At 43.5% G+C, this 16,228-nt stretch overlaps 1 protein-coding gene across 1 annotated transcript in view; it reads left to right on the top strand.

The window, feature by feature from the left end:
• The window catches only part of UNC13C (unc-13 homolog C), a 1,168,779-nt gene that overhangs the window by 727,950 nt on the left and 424,601 nt on the right, over positions 1–16,228 (top strand). The window contains exon 19 of the mRNA XM_069222447.1: positions 6,671–6,756. Coding sequence (XP_069078548.1) covers positions 6,671–6,756 — 86 coding nt within the window. The remainder of the gene's footprint in view (positions 1–6,670; positions 6,757–16,228) is intronic.

Raw genomic sequence — 16,228 nt, 5'->3', positions numbered from 1 at the left:
CCACATTCCCAAGGATCTGGTACATAACCTTGCTGTAGAGGATGACATTGATAAGTAGTTTGAAGCCTATTGGGCTACTCTGGAGATGCATGGGGTCCCTGAAGAGGATAAGCGGTCCAGTCTGTGGCAGCATATAACTAGTGAAAGGAGAGATGTCATACTGGCCTTGAGAAAAGGGGGACAGGATGAAGTACCCCTCAATGAAAAACACACTTATCTGTAAGTATAGCTTTACCCCAGAAAAGTACAACCAGAAGGTGCCCCATCAGTTCTGAGTGGATTGTGTAGATTCCATTTACGGGGCTCTGGATGGTTGGGTGAAAGGCAGAAAAATGAAGGATTGCTGTACAATTTGATTTCAAGAGAGCACATGTTCAGTCACTGGTTTACGCAGCTGCACCAACACCAACACCTGGATGATAATAATCCTATCAAGAGAGCTTGCTGAGGTGATGGGCTGCTGGCTCATCACCATGGTCTCTAAGAAGGCATCTTCATCACCAGAGGAAGGAGAGGAAAATGCAAATAAAAACATGGCGTTCTCTAAAAGTTCCCAAAACAGTTCCAGTTCCCCACCTGAGCAAAAGAAGAGTGCCAAAAATGGGGGCACTTCAAGGGTGGTGTCATGTGTCTTAGGAGGATACTGTCCCCCGCTAGTGGGCAGGCATTGGGGCTGGCTAGCATAGCACTTGGGGAGGAGTTTGCCCCAGTTACCATAGGGAGGAAGTGCACAGATTGCCCTAGTGTCCCTGGGTGATGGAGAGCTGGTGCCAAAGGCCTACATGCCTAGCAATACTAGAAAGTACAGGCAGTGGATCACCATAAATGAGCAGTGGATGGAGACTCTGACAAACACAAGAGGCAGTATGATTACTGTTAGGTGTCATTGAGTGTCATCAAAGTAGGTATAGTAGCTGACAACCTTGAGTGTCACTATCCAATGGCTCTTTTACCCTTTGAATTGGTTGGATCTCAGGTTCTTTGAGGGTGGCCTTGAGTCCATCCATGGATAGTCTGCTCAGTAATGACCTGGAGCCCACCATCTGGAAAGAGGTGGAGCTCCAGTCCTACCTGGAGATGTTGGTGTTGCCTGAGTGGGTATGCTTGACTATACAGACCTTGGTTGCCTAAGACAGTAGTCAAGAGACCGTGAAAAAATGGCCCAGGTACCTGCCAAAAAGAGGAATGCCAAGGGGGCCAGGAAACCCACTCCTGAGGAGGAGGCTGATCCTGAGGGTGACACCCTAGAACCTAAAGGGGAGGACATTGCCACTCTGGGAAACCTATCTGCAGTGGCCAGTTGGCAGAAGGAAAGAGGACCCAACAAGGAGGTGTTTTGCAGAGTGCAGAAAGAGTGCCCTCCTCTGGAGGGCCTACTGTGACAGGCTGAGGCCCAGGCAGCTGTCAACACCTGATTTACTGTGAGTATGCTACCTGTGTAGCAAGCTTTTCCTGAACCTGTGCAACCCATGTGTTGGTGATTTACAGTGCTAAAAGACCATCCTACCAGAACTGAGTCTTGAAGTTTTCCTGGCATGCCACCCCGGGCAAGACAAAACCTTTTGCAGGCTTGTCACTCACTTTTATTTGCCCCAGATGAAGGTGAGCTAAGATGCATTTTGCAGGTCATGTCCCAGCTGCCAGGCCAGTGGGAAGCCAAGAGGGAAGCACAAGGCTTCCCTGCACGCACCCCCCAGTTGTTGGCAACCCCTTTGAAAGGGTGGGCATTGACATTGTTGGACCTCTGGACCCCAGCATAGTCCTAGACAACAGGTTTATCCTGGTCTTGGTGGACCATGCCACACGGTACCCAGAGGCTATCACTCTGAGGTCATTGACTGCATCTGCGGTAGCCAGGGCCTTGATAGGGATTATTACCTGTGTGGGGTTCCCCAAATAGGTAATGTCTGACAGAGACACTAGCTAATGGTCACACTGTCAGAGGGATTCTTAACCTGGTACCGGAGGGTTTGGTGCAAGTTCCCAGAAAAAAAAAAAACCATAAGATGTGGTATGGTACATACTGGTCTTTTGCTCCCAGATGAAGCATTTCTGGAAGAAGGCAAAAGAGAATCTTGAAGCTAGGCAGGAGGTTATGACGCTCTTGTATGACCAGAAAGCCACCCTCGTCAAGTTTCAGCCTGGTCAAAAGATGTGGGTTATGAAGCCTGTGGAGTCCTGCACCCTACAAGTCTGGAGGTCTGGGAACAATGAGGTGAAGGAGCGCAAAAGAGAAGTTACCTGCTTTGTTTACCATAAGGCTCCCAAGAACCTCCTTAGGGACTTCTGTGTCAATTGGATCAAACCTCACATTGAGAGGTCGAAGGTTACTATGCTCCTGGCAATGTATGATGGAGAGGAGAAGGAGACTGGTCCCCTCCCTGACCTCCTTTCTTCCGAGGAGCAGGGTGGGTCAGTGGAGGATGTAAGCCTCTACCCTACCCTGATCCTAGGCCGACAGAGGGACTGTTGCCAATTGTTGGGCAGTTTGCCTCCATCTTTTCACTAACCCCAGAGCTCACTACATGGCGTACCCATGATAATGACACTGGGAACAGTACACCTGTGAAGAATAAGATCTGCAGGCTATGTGACAAGACGAGAGCCAGAATAAAAGAGGACGTCTCCAAGATGCTGAAATTAGGAGTAATTGAAATCTCAAGCAGCTCTTATCCTGCACAGTGGTGCTGGTCTCCAAAGCTGCCCCTCCAGATACCATACGCAAACTCCGGCACTGTGTGAATAGTGGGGGCTCAGTTCAGTCACTAAGACTGATGCTTACCCATCCCCTGAATTAATGAGCTCAGTGATTGGTTGGGGGCTGCCAAGTTCCTCAACATGTTTGATCTGGGTACTTGCAAATCCCATTGACTGAGGGGGCCAAGGAGAGGTCTGTGTTCTCTACGCCAGAGGACTACTTCAAGTTTCAAATTATACCTTTTGGGTTGAAGAATGCCCCTGCCACCTTCCAGACATTGGTCAATCAGGTCCTGGCAGGTTGTAGAACTTCAGTGCCGCATACCTGGACATCATTGTAATCCTGAGTTCTAGCTGTAAGGGCCACCTGTGCAAACTCAGGGAAGTTCTTCAGCCTCTACAAAGGGCAGGCCTAACTATCAAGACATGTAAGTGCCAGATAGGGCAGGGTTCTGTGGCCTACTTGGGTTACTAGTTTGTAGGCGGTAAGGTACATCCATCCCAGGCTAGAATGCAAACCATTCGTCAAGACCTAGACAGAAGTAATGGCCTTCTTGGGTCTCACCATGTCCTACAGGGGATTTTTCGAGGGGTATGACACCATTGTTGTTCTCCTGACAGAGCAGATTTCTAAGCAGCCCAGACAGGTGATCTGGACATTGACGTTTGTGACCATGTTTGACACCCTGACTCAAGCTCATAGCCCTCAGCCTCTCACAAGAGTTCATTGTGCAAACATTGTGCAGACAGATGTCTCTCAGCATGTTATGGGGCTGTGCTCTCACAGCTAAACAAAAAGGGCCTGGAACAACCAGTAGCCATCATCAGCAGGAGGGTACTTCCCAGGAAACAAATGTGGAGGGCAATAGGAAGAGAGCATTTGCAATGGTCTCGCCACTGAAAAGGCTGAGACCATATCTTTTTTTAGCTCACTTCTGGGTCCAGGCAGACCATAGACCCCTCAGATGGCTAATGAAGATAAAGCTTGAGAATCCCATACTATTGAGGAGGCCCACCTCCCTACAGGGAATGGACGTTATGGTGGAGCATAGCTCTGAAACTGTCAACACCAATGCTGATGACCCCTCCACTGCTTATCAGTGCTAACGTGCTTGTTCTCTCTCCTTAAAATATGGTAACATTGTTTTTCACCCAGTTGACACCCTTAATTTCTTTGTAAGTCCCAAGTAAAGTGGTGCAACATGTACCCATGGCCTGTAGATTAAATGCTACTGGTAGGCCTGCAGCACTGAGTGTGCCATTCACTTTAGCAGCCTTCTTAAATATGTATGAGATCTGCCATTGCAGCTTATGTGTACAGTTTTAAACTGCCATTTCGACCATGCAAAATTAAATGTTTTGCCAGGCCTAAACCTTTCTTTTCAACACATGTATATATATGTAACCCTAGGGTATAACAGCCCATAGGGAAGGGTACAGAGTATTTAAAAAGCATGAAACATTCTTCAATATGTTTTTCACTACTGCAATGCCTGCATCTCTCATAGGACAACATTGGGTTACTTTATTACATTTAATAAGTGAAAACTTTAAGTTGTGAGCATGTCGAGTTTGGTCTCTAAAGAATAGAAATATATAACCTCTTTAATGGTAAAGTTGGATTTTAAGTCACAATTTTGAAAAGGCCACTTTTAGAAAGTTGCCAAAGTGGGCACCAGGTATAAGTAGTTGACCCTCTGACCCAACTCTTCAGATCACTTCTGGGCGTATGAACTCTTCCAGGAAGAAAGACTGCCCTATGACCTTCCTGCTGACCAAAGACTGCTTTATTGCTTTATGCTGCTGTGAACTGAGCTGCTGAATCCAGCTTGCCTGTCAGCTGACTGGCTTGCTTTTCAAGCTAGAGGCACATAACAGACTTCTTTGACTTTGAAGCATCTTCACATATTGTGCCACTGCGCAAAGCAGCCTGCCAGCAACTCTGGCCTACTGCGATGAAGCTCATCCTCTATGCCTTCCAGCGCAAGTCCTCGCAGGCACTAGGCAGCTTGCTCAACGCTGCCCGACGTTGTTACGGGCCCAGCGTGAGGCATCTTGTTTCCTTAGCTGACGCAATGCAGCAAAAGTCTTAGCAAGTCCCACTGGCTTCCTTGACGATGACAAAGGACTTCACATGGCAGGTTTTGTTCGGTGGTCATCAAGTCATCTGCTGCTCAACTCATCTTGATGCCAGACTTCACATTACAGCTCCTTATCGATGATGCTGGCCCTCTCATCTCAAAATAAGCACTTAGAATCTAGTCGTCTAGGCCATAAGGTACTTTTGGCAGAGGACTGAACTCCATCCTATATCCGGCCACAACTCCATCGCAGTTAGCCTGAACTTGTGACTTGGAAATGGTTGGCCTGAACTTGTGACTTGGAAGTGGTGGGCATGAACTTGTGAGCAGATTACCGTTGTTGGCATAAATTGCTTCTTAGCTCTTAATTTTCACAAACTCTTTTAAATTTCATACGTCTGGTTCTAGGACTTGTATTTTTGTCATGTTGGTGTAAAAATAAATCGAATTTTGTTCTATTTTCTAAATTGGTGGGAGATTTTTCTTGTGATGTGTTTTTACTTTATTACTATTTGTGCTCTGCATAACTTTTTTACACATTTCCTTTAAGTTAAGCCTGACACCCTTTGTTCCACGCTACCGGATGTTTTAGCACAGGTTAATTTGGGGTTTGCTTGTCTTTCACCTTAACAAAAATTATGGTTGCTGCTGGAGTAGGATATCACCTCCGTCAACCAGTAACCCAATTTCCTACAACTACAAAATGTATTAGTAAATGGGCTCAGATTATATGCAGAAGCATCTCCAACACCACACACCTTCACAATTTTCCAGTTTGTCATTACTTGTTTCACCTGCAACCCAAAGCACAGAAAGAAAATGTGTGGGGAGCCCCTTGGTTCATGAGTGCAAGTGCCGGGAACACTTGCAAATAATTCATAAGAAAAAAATCTAAATTGTATCCTTAATTGAAAGTTTTGGAAGCCTGAAATATTCTGAACTAAATTTGACCAGGCACTTCCAGCAGAATACTGCCCTCTGAAGAAAGACAAAAATCCCACCCCCACAGCAAAACAAACTTCCATGAATATAGACTGTCATCCCTAGGTTAAATATAACGGTATTACTCATTACTGGTTAAAAAACCTCTAATTGCATGATGTAGGGGTGACATTACTGAATGGAAACAGTAATTCCCGCCGCAGTGTTCCTTTGCTCTCTTGATGGCACAACTCACAATCAGCTTCTCATTGTAAAATCAGCTGGTGCATCTGCAAATCTCAAGGGTAGGGGCTGGCAGGGGGAGAGAGACAGGGAAATAATAAAATTAAAAAAATTACAACGTACCTTTTGCCTTAACTGCGGCCTCCTGACACGTTGCTCCTTTTCCTTCCCACTATGGAGTGTCGCAGCATTCACTGGGAGACACGCACCGCCTCCCCAGCAATCCTGGCACTGCTTTAATGATGAACCTGGCATGAAATCAGCATCAGGATTGATCTGAGCAGCTTGGACTGTCGCTCAGACACAACCCTGGGGTCTGTGTAGTTTCTCCAGCCCGTCTGTTCTACACAGCTGAGCTTGAGAAATGTAAGTGTGCATGTGTGGTGCCAAACACACATGCGCACTTAGGTGCACTCTTTCCTCCTCCCACCTCCTGTGTCACATCTCAGCCCCTCCCTTCCCATGCTGCTGGCTTAGCCAGCAGCTGCAAGATATAACAACAATTAAATATTGTTTTATCTTTCAACTCCTGTCTTAGCAAGGGGGTTGACACTTCCTCTCCATTGCGAAGGAGCCGCCCCTATGTAAAATATTACTCTGTGGGATTTTGGTTTTGATTGGAGAATGGTATTATAAACAACAACATTTGATACTTGCTTGCCCACATGGAATTGCTTTACCTTAGTGCGAATCTAACACATAAATGACTGTAATATGGTTGATTTTAGGTTCCCTCAAGAACTGAACATGGGAAAAGTAAGCGCTGAAGTCATGTGGAATCTGTTTGCCCTGGATATGAAATACGCCTTGGAAGGTAATTAGTGTAAACTTGACATTTAAAAGGCAAAAAAGCTCACCCAAATTCATTTGATGAAGTATGGAATGTCTTGAGGGATTACCATTCCCGAATGTTGTTCTCTTGCGTTTGATGCGAAGCCTCTATGATTATTAGAATGGCCATAAAATATTGTACAGCACCTCTGAAAGTCATACACTGTGGTAGTGAATTTGGTGAAATAAACCTTGCAAATCAATTACCACACTACTAACCTGCGCTAGCATAATGTGAGTGTTTTATGTTTTTAAGAAGCTCAGACATGTTGAGTAAACGAAAGTGAGCTATTTCTAGTTTTGTCATAAATACATTATAATTGCTTTCATTTTTTAAAAAGAAACCTGTTCAACTACAATGCCTTAAGATAAAACAAAAAGGTCACAAAATAAATTTGTGTTCATGCAGAGCAACAATCCTTGTGGAAGTTTAATATGCACAGCAATTCTACTTGTGTAGCATGCGGTAACATGGGCAGGTAGGGTTTCCAAACCAAGTAGAACATATTTTCATAGAAACTACAGTATAATTACTCATTTCCCCTCCAAGTCATTGAACAAATAAGTTAAAACATGCTGTGAATGTTAGCGTGCCATGACAGAACTCCTTTTGAGGGTTTCAATCGCTTTTTAACCTCTCCCTGCCGCCCTTATACTTGTCCTGCTTCCTGCTTATCTTCTACAGTAAATTACCCAGATTAGCGCATTTAATCTTCCTTCTTGTGAAGGACCTTTCTCTACACTGTAGTTTTCCCTTTCTATTATAAGAATCTTGACGGTTAGGGTTGCTCATCATGGCATGAAGGCCCCTATCACGAAAAGTAAATACTGAAAATAATAATCCAAGATATATTCACTGCTCATTTTTTTTAAACCTGCCGGTGTCCTAACTAGTTGAAGATTTTAAGCAGTAGAATTTTACCCCACCCACCCTGGTAATTTCTATGTCAGTTGATTTGCCCTTTTTGGCTGGAAAGATATCAACGTTGTTGACATATTAAAAGAAGTTGCAGAACACAACCGAATGCGGCCTTGTAATAATAAAAATAAAAAAAGTTAAACAACATCATAGCAAAACTAGACAAGGCACAATATAAACAAAACACTTTCTGACAAAAAAACACTCGAACTTGGCAGCACTGGGAAGGTCGCTTGGCCTAGCGAAACGAGGAGAATACGGGTGAGAGAAGAAGGGGTTGTGGAGGAAGTAATGAGAGGATGGTGGCCTAGGGAAGTATGGCGTATTCAGGGAAAGGAAAAGGGGCAGGAAGATGTAATGAGAGGAGATGGCAAGCAGGGGAGCAATTAGGTAAAGTGGAAAAGTCTTGATGGGGAACAAGTGTGCGTGGTGGGTGGCATAAAACAAAGAGTGAGAGAAAGAGGGAGGTAGGAGACAGTAGCCGATTCAGATCCTAAGAAGCCTATAACTGTAAAGTAGCCCCTCGGAGAACAAATGTCCACTTGTCTGAGCACTATGTTGTTTACAAACTTTCAAGTCAATGACAGAAAAATGAGGAAAATGGTGGTGGAAATGAAGCCAGTGGTTGAAGAGGATATAAGCAAAGCACACTCCAAGAATACTGAAAGTAAAACATCTATTTGACGGCTATGCTGTCTACCCCAACTTAAAAGGTGCAAAATAATTATTGTTATGCTTAAATAGATACTGTTTAATAACAGTCAGTTAATGAATAATACTTTATCACAGTATTGTAATATTTTCTCACAAAATTCACATATTTTGATTTTTTTTTCGAAAGTTACAAAAATGTTTAATGAGCTTTGGCATTAAATATAGCGAAACATCATTATTGAATATTTGTATTTATACTTTTGTGTTTTGCACATTACTAGAGCCAGGGCAATGACCATAACAGACAAATGCACAAGAACAGGATGCAACCTTCATGTTGTAAAAGCAGTTTAGTATTGGCTAAATAAGAATAGTCAAATTGAAATGTTGAATACTTAAGATGAGAAAGAATTTTGGTGCAGTCATGATCTTGTTTAATCAACATAGTCTTGCTGTTGTGAATATGCAAGATGGTCTACGTATTACATAAAGTGAGCACTGGGGTACTAAGTTACCATACAGTCTGTGCCACAGTTTCCGGCTGGCTGTGTCATAAGTAGCTGAAGAGCTGGAGAAGTGCTATTTTCCACCTTAGAAAATGGTAAATGGCTGTTTAGAGGTACCCCCTGAAAACCCACCAGCTTCTGGTATGCTTGCTGACTAGTTTCTGTCAGCCTGCCACCCGAGACACATTTCTGACCCCCTAGAGTGAGAGCTGTCTCCTCTCAGGAGGCCCAGAACAAAAGCCTGTCTGGGAAGATCGTGTAACACCCCCTTCCACAGGATGACCTGCCCATTAGCCTTCCTAAGGCGGCAAGCCTCAAAGGGCTGCCGCCTTTGAAATGGGAATCTGGCTCCCCCTCACAGGAGAGGAAGCTGACTATTTGTCCAGAGGCTCTTTGGCACCTCGACAGGTGGGAAAATTAGCTAGCTAGGTAGGCGTACCACCATCAGGCTAGTACCACCACTAAGTTGGGCTAATCCAAGTTGAACACAATTTTTCAGAGGTAGCCATCTTTGTGATGGCATGCTTAGAAATTCTGGGACAGGGGTATGCCCACTTTCCACAGGAAGTGCTACTATAGGGCCACAGTGACCCCAAGGGTCAGTAGTCCATTGACTATTGGGTAGTAGCCTACATTCTCCTAACACCCTTAAATTCAGTATTTAGGGGAGACCCTGGAACCAGAGAAACAGATCCTGGTGATCTAAGAAGACCAAGGATGCTGAAGAGCCACAAAAGCAGAGAGGAGAGAAGCAGCTGACCTTGAACCAACCCGGCCAGCCTGTCTGCAATCCTCATCAAAAACTGCATCAAGGTTGACTCATCCTGCAGCTCTTCACTCCCAGGAGGACTGTCTGCCTGTTATATAGACCTCCTATGAACAGCGAACCTGTTCTCCTACAAGCTCCAAAGAAAGGATTCTGAAGCCTCCAGACCGCCAAAACCCACACCCAAAGCAACTACTGCACCCGTCTCCTCCAGCTCGAGTTGAAGTGGGCCACTGTTGTCAACAAGGTCCCTCAGCCCTCCAGAGTTTAAGTCTATCATGGGTTTACCCCTCCTGGACTCCCCAATGACGCCTGCAGCCTCCGCATGCAGGCCCCCTTTACTGCAACTGCTCCTGTAAGAAAAAACAGATGCCTAAAGACACCTCTGCACCCGTCGCTCCTGGGACGTGGAGAAGAGAACCATAGGTGTCCTCCTGTACCAAGCATTTTGAGGCCTAAGCACCGCTGTTGGTTCTGCCCGACTGGCTTCCTAGCCTGAGCCTGCAACTTTTTTCCATAGAGACCGAGCTTCATTGAAACACATTGGGCTCCCGACACAGTTTTGCACCCTGCATCTGGTGGTGTGCTGCTGGTACTTCCTTGGACCTTGCACACCACTGACATTAACTCCAGGATTTTGGTCTGGCAAGTAACTCTACTATACCTGTTTGCAGAACTTTTTCTTCCTTCTATAGGATAACATTGCAGAACTCAGAAATTGCAAGAAGTGCCCACTTTGTAAAGTGAAAAGAATTTAAAAACATACTTAGCTGAATGATTTTTCCCTGATGCCTCAAGACATATATTCATGCTATTTTTATAAATTGGTGTGGATCTTGTTCTTGAGATGTGCGTCTCATTTATTTATTGACTATTGTGTGTATCCATAGATGTTTTACACTCCTCTGTCTTAACCCATAGGATGCTCAACGACACTACCCCCTAATAGAGCACTTTGGAATTACATATGAAGCTACTGTCCACTTATTAGGGAAATCCTGAACTCTTTATACGGTATATCTAGTTATTGATATATCACATATAGAGCCAGCTTCCTACAACGTCACATTGCAGTAATGCAGCACCAAACCTAGTAGCACTAAAAACTGTGCATAACCAGCACAACAAAATAACACACAACAGATATGCACATGTTTGTCACGTATCATCACCTCCAGAAATCTGTTTCAATAAAATGGTGCCTTAAGCACTGCCTTCACAGCTACCAAGAAGACAAAATAGCACCAGTTAAAAATGTTTTAGGACCTGGCCACGCGGTCTAGATTAGGATTGCTTGGCTTGCCTCTTTGGACCGCACATGAGTCTCTAGATAAGAAATAAATAATTTAGATGTTCACACCATGTTTGAGTAAAAAGAAACTGCAAACATGAAAAAGTGTTTAAAAATACAGAAACCTGCCAATGTTTTAAATATATTTGAAAAAGACGAATGCTACTAATCTACTCATTTAGGATTCATGGAGTTCTGTTGTGTTTCCTTTACTATGAATGTTTGGAAAACTCTACATGTAACGGAGTCTCTGCACTGGGAGACAGAGGTTTTGTATCTGTTTCAATGTTCTTCCTCACACTTTCTTGAACCAAACAAATTTAATACAATGTGTGAATTTGCAAGTCCTTCCTGAATCAATCGGGGCTAAATTCAATTCATTCCACAGTCTTAAAATATGAACACATAAGAGATCGAGGTTATCGTTGATATCGTCTGAGGTTATCTTGATATCATGGAATATAGTAGTATTAACATAAAAAAATGGAAACCAAGACGTCTACTTCCCTAGCTCTGGGTACACTCCTGCACATGGTTGATTGTCAATACTTCAGATTAACTGCATTGATATACCATTGCATAGAAGGTAATACATTAATGACTAGCAATACTGGGATTATCACTATTGAGTACATAACTTCAAGAGCTAATATTAGGGTTGTGTTATGTAAATTCGTGATTGAAGTTAAAGGTATAGGGTTTATGGTTAGACTTATGGTTGGGTTAAGGGTTAAACTAAAATAGAGTCAGGTTAGTTTTATGTTAAGGTGTAGTATTAGGCTTATAAGGTGTAGCAATAGGATTATCAAGTTTAGGGTTCATACATGTAGAGGGTTAAGTTTAGGGTACGTTTTGAAGTTATGGTAATGGATAGAGTAGGGCATGCTAATGCTGTATTTAGTGTTAAAATTACAATTAAGCTCAAGGTAAGCGAAAGGACTAGTTCTACATTTGTGATTAGGGTTAGTATCATTGAAGATAAAGGGGGTCATTCCAACCCTGGCGGTCATCGACCGCCAGGGTGGATAACCACGGAAGCACCGCCAACAGGCTGGCGGTGCTTGCCGCGGTCGCCCAGCCGGGTCCGGCGGTTTCCCACCGGATTACCCCCGGCTGGGAGAATCCTCCATGGTGGCGCTATGGGGATTCCGACCCCCTTCCCGCCAGCCTGTTTCTGGCGGTTTTCACTGCCAGAAACAGGATGGCAGGAACGGGCAGTGCAGGGGCCCCCTAACAGGGCCCCAGCAGGATTTTCACTGGTTTTATAGGAATGCAGTTGGCATTATTTTAACAGAATGGCTTAGAAAGCCAAATGAGCTTACAGTGATAACTTAATAACTTTTACTTGATCCGTGTTAGACATAGAGTACCTGGATTTATTTGGTTGATACCTAGTTACCTTTTTATGTTACTGATTTAATGACAGTTGTACAACAATCCTATTTGCAGTGATTTGAATTTGCTACAGTATTGTATGTTCATTTCTGTATTGCTGAATTGGGCTATGTGGGCTCCTCATTGCTTGGGATTTGCTAGATATGTAGTTTAAACTTGGTTTGTATAGGAAGCATATGTTTTCCTAACTATAACTAGGCTTTAACCTTTGTTTTCTTAATTGACTATATATTTATATATTTATATATTTGAAGCAGAACTAGCTACAAAGCACAGGAACTCACTGAGCTAAATAGCAAAGAAATGCCAGCTGTGTCTATCTTCTAAAGTGGTGCATGCAGATGAAGTGTTGCTTCAAGAGGATGTTCTTCAGAGCCTTCTTGAAGAAAAGGAATGAGGAAGATTTCAAGATGTGGGTGTGGAAGGAGCTCCAAATCCTAGGCATATGACAAATGCAAGCTTGATGTGCTGCCTTTCCTTTTCTACATTTCATTGCTTTATGATGGATAAGGTTGTTGGTGCAAGTGTCTCACAGGCCACTGGGCCTCTTGGATTCACTCATCAGATATGGTCAAGCTTTGTAGGTTTTGCAGCATACTTTGAAGGTGTAAAGTCACTGCACTAATAGCAGATTTGCACTTGCTTGATTTAATCTCTAGTTTCAGCCTATCGGGATATCATCAGTAGGGCCAGGCTTGAGTCCTATGCAATAGTGAGCATGGAACACATGCCTGGACATGCATGTCACACTCAGCACATAGAAATAAAAATAAAGTGGCTGAACTGTTCCTACTGCTTCAGGACATGGAGCTAGGCCAGTCTTTATACGCAAACACAGTTGCACATGCCAAAAACAAATAAAAACACGGACCCTAAACAGGTCCAGCAGCTGTATGGTAAGAATGCAAAATGTTTGGCTACTATTTGTGGAAAGAACACATAGTGAATTTGCACATACCCTAACTGCAGGCCATTCGACTAACATACACTGTGCGAAGCTGAACAGTGTTTTCAGAAGGGGTTTGTCACAGTTCCGTTTAGAAAAAGTTGGTTGTATGCTACAAGGGCTGAACCCACAGTGGCTTGCATAGCATAGCTGGTGTCTTACCAAGCCAGTATATAATCCTTCCTGTGCATAAGACAAAATCCGTGCATATCTGGGGCGGGTGCTGACCATACAGTGTGTAAGACAATGCTCAATTGACCACACAGACTATTGGGCATTGTGGAATATAAAGACATTGATATCGGATGTTGTGTATCATCAACAGCAAATGCACTGGAAAAAATGGTAAGTTCGTTTCTTTTGTTGTAAGACATTAATGTACGTTGAAACAACTTAAACATTCTGAAACACATTTTAAGTGAATTTTGATGTTGGCCATTGCACAAAACCACATGGCTACCTCAAATTTCATCATTGGTGACATCACATATTGCATCACAATGATGTCAGCATTGAAGTAACTCTTTGAAGAAGTGAGGTCAGTGTGTGTCGACGTCAAACAATCACAAGGTATGGTTAAAGACACCTCTATTTAATTCTATTAAAATATTGCAATTCCATTTCTGCAAGGCATTGAATTGAAAATCATATTGTAATGAAAACATGACATTTTAATGTATGTAAGTAACACAAGCTCCTTCACCATTTTATTTGGACTGGAGTATGAAATATACATGCTATAATTCTGATAGTGAATGGTGTACAATATGCTCTGAAACTTCAAAGTTATGTTGTTCAAAATCATGTTATTTAAATTGATCTTAATTGATGCAGATGACACATGTAGTTGTGAACAATTAACTTTTCTGTTTAAATCTATGGTGCCGTACAAGAGAAACACATAATTTGTGAAGCCAGCATGACTATTAGTTCATTCGATCAATTGCTTTTAGCAAATAATAATTATTTTCAGAGGGAGCAACTTCATTGAACTGTAACTGAACAAAAACAAACTCCCAATTGATTTTTAAGAAATTTAACATAAGTGTTGCATTTATCTGGCCACGTAACATGTGTTTCTACATTATTAAGCTACTTAAGCTCGGTGATGTACTGCATTCATGTTTTCTTTTTAAAGTTATGATATATTTACATAATGCAGTTGCTTATTCTTGGGACATTGTAGGAAAGTACCATCTTGCCTGGCATGTTACCCCCATTTTCACTGTATGTATGTTTGTTTTAGCCCTTGTGTCACTGGGATCCTGCTAGGCAGGACCCCAGTGCTCATAGTATGTGCCCTTTATGTGTTCCCTGTGTGGTGCCTAACTGTATCACTGAGGCTCTGCTAACCAGATCCTCAGTGTTTATGCTCTCTCTGCTTTCTAAATTTGTCACTGCAGGCTAGTGACTAAATTTACCAATTCTCATTGGCACACTGGTACACCCATATAATTCCCTTGTATATGGTACTTAGGTACCCAGGGTATTGGGGTTCCAGGAGATCCCTATGGGCTGCAGCATTTCTTTTGACACCCATAGGGAGCTCAGGCAATTCTTTCACAGGCCTGCCACTGCAGCCTGATGAAATAACGTCCACGTTATTTCACAGCCATTTTTCACTGCACATAAGTAACTTATAACTCACCTATATATCTAACCCTCACTTAGTGAAGGTTTGGGTGCCAAGTTACTTAGTGTGTGGGCACTAGCCAAGGTGCTCCCACATCGTTCAGGGCAATTTCCCCGGACTTTGTGAGTGCGGGGACACCATTACACGAGTGCACTATACATAGGTCACTACCTATGTATAGCGCCACAATGGTAACTCCGAACATGGCCATGTAACATGTTTAAGATCATGGAATTGTCCCCCCAATACCATTCAGGTATTGGGGGGACAATTCCATGATCCCCCGGGTCTGTAGCACAGAACCCGGGTACTGCCAAACTGCCTTTCCGGGGTTTCCACTGCAGCTGCTGCTGCTGCCAACCCCTCAGGCAGGATTCTGCCCTCCTGGGGACTTGGCAGCCCCAGCCCAGGAAAGCAGAACAAAGGATTTCCTCTGAGAGAGGGTGTTTGGAAATAGGTGTGAAGGGCTGGGGAGGAGTAGCCTCCCCCAGCCTCTGGAAATGCTTTGATGGGCACAAATGGTGTCCATCTCTGCATAAGCCAGTCTACACCGGTTCAGTGATCCCCCAGCCCTGCTCTGGCAGGAAACTGGACAAAGGAAAGGGGAGTGACCGCTCCCCTGACCAGTACCTCCCAGGGGAGGTTCACAGAGCTCCTCCAGTGTGTCCCAGACCTCTGCCATCTTGGAAACAGATGTGTTGGGGGCACACTGGACTGCTCTGAGTGGCCAGTGCCAGCAGGTGACATCAGAGACCCCCTCCGATAGGCTCTTACCTCTCTTGGTAGCCAATCCTCCTTTCTTGGTAGCCAAGCCTCCTTTTCTGGCTATTTAGGGTCTCTCCTCTGGGGTATTCTTCAGTTAACGAATGCAAGAGCTCACCAGAGTTCCTGTGCACTTCCCTCTTCGACTTCTGCCATGTCATAAAAATAAAGTACCTTTATTTTTAGTAACTCTGAGTATTGTGTTTTCTTATGATATTGTGCTATATGATATAAGTGCTATAGTAGGAGCTTTGCATGTCTCCTAGTTCAGCCTAAGCTGCTTTGTCATAGCTACCTTCTATCAGACTAAGCTGCTAGAAACATCTCTATTCTACTAATAAGGGATAACTGTACCTGGCACAGGGTATAAGTACCACAAGGTACCCATTATAAGCAATGCCAGCCTCCTACAGACATTTACCAGCATTATGCTGAAAGAACAGATGTACAATAATACGATTATTCAACTGAAGTCTCTCTTTCAAGTTATAGTGATGTCAATATCCTAATATGAATTCTCTGATACATAACGTAATAACTGTAAAGACCATTTATAAAAAGCAAACACAATATAATGATAAAG

Source organism: Pleurodeles waltl, chromosome 3_1, assembly GCF_031143425.1.
Source record: "Pleurodeles waltl isolate 20211129_DDA chromosome 3_1, aPleWal1.hap1.20221129, whole genome shotgun sequence".
NCBI lineage: Eukaryota > Metazoa > Chordata > Amphibia > Caudata > Salamandridae > Pleurodeles > Pleurodeles waltl.
The sequence above is the reverse complement of the archived record's forward strand: the minus strand, read 5'-3'. Positions and strand labels throughout refer to the sequence as shown.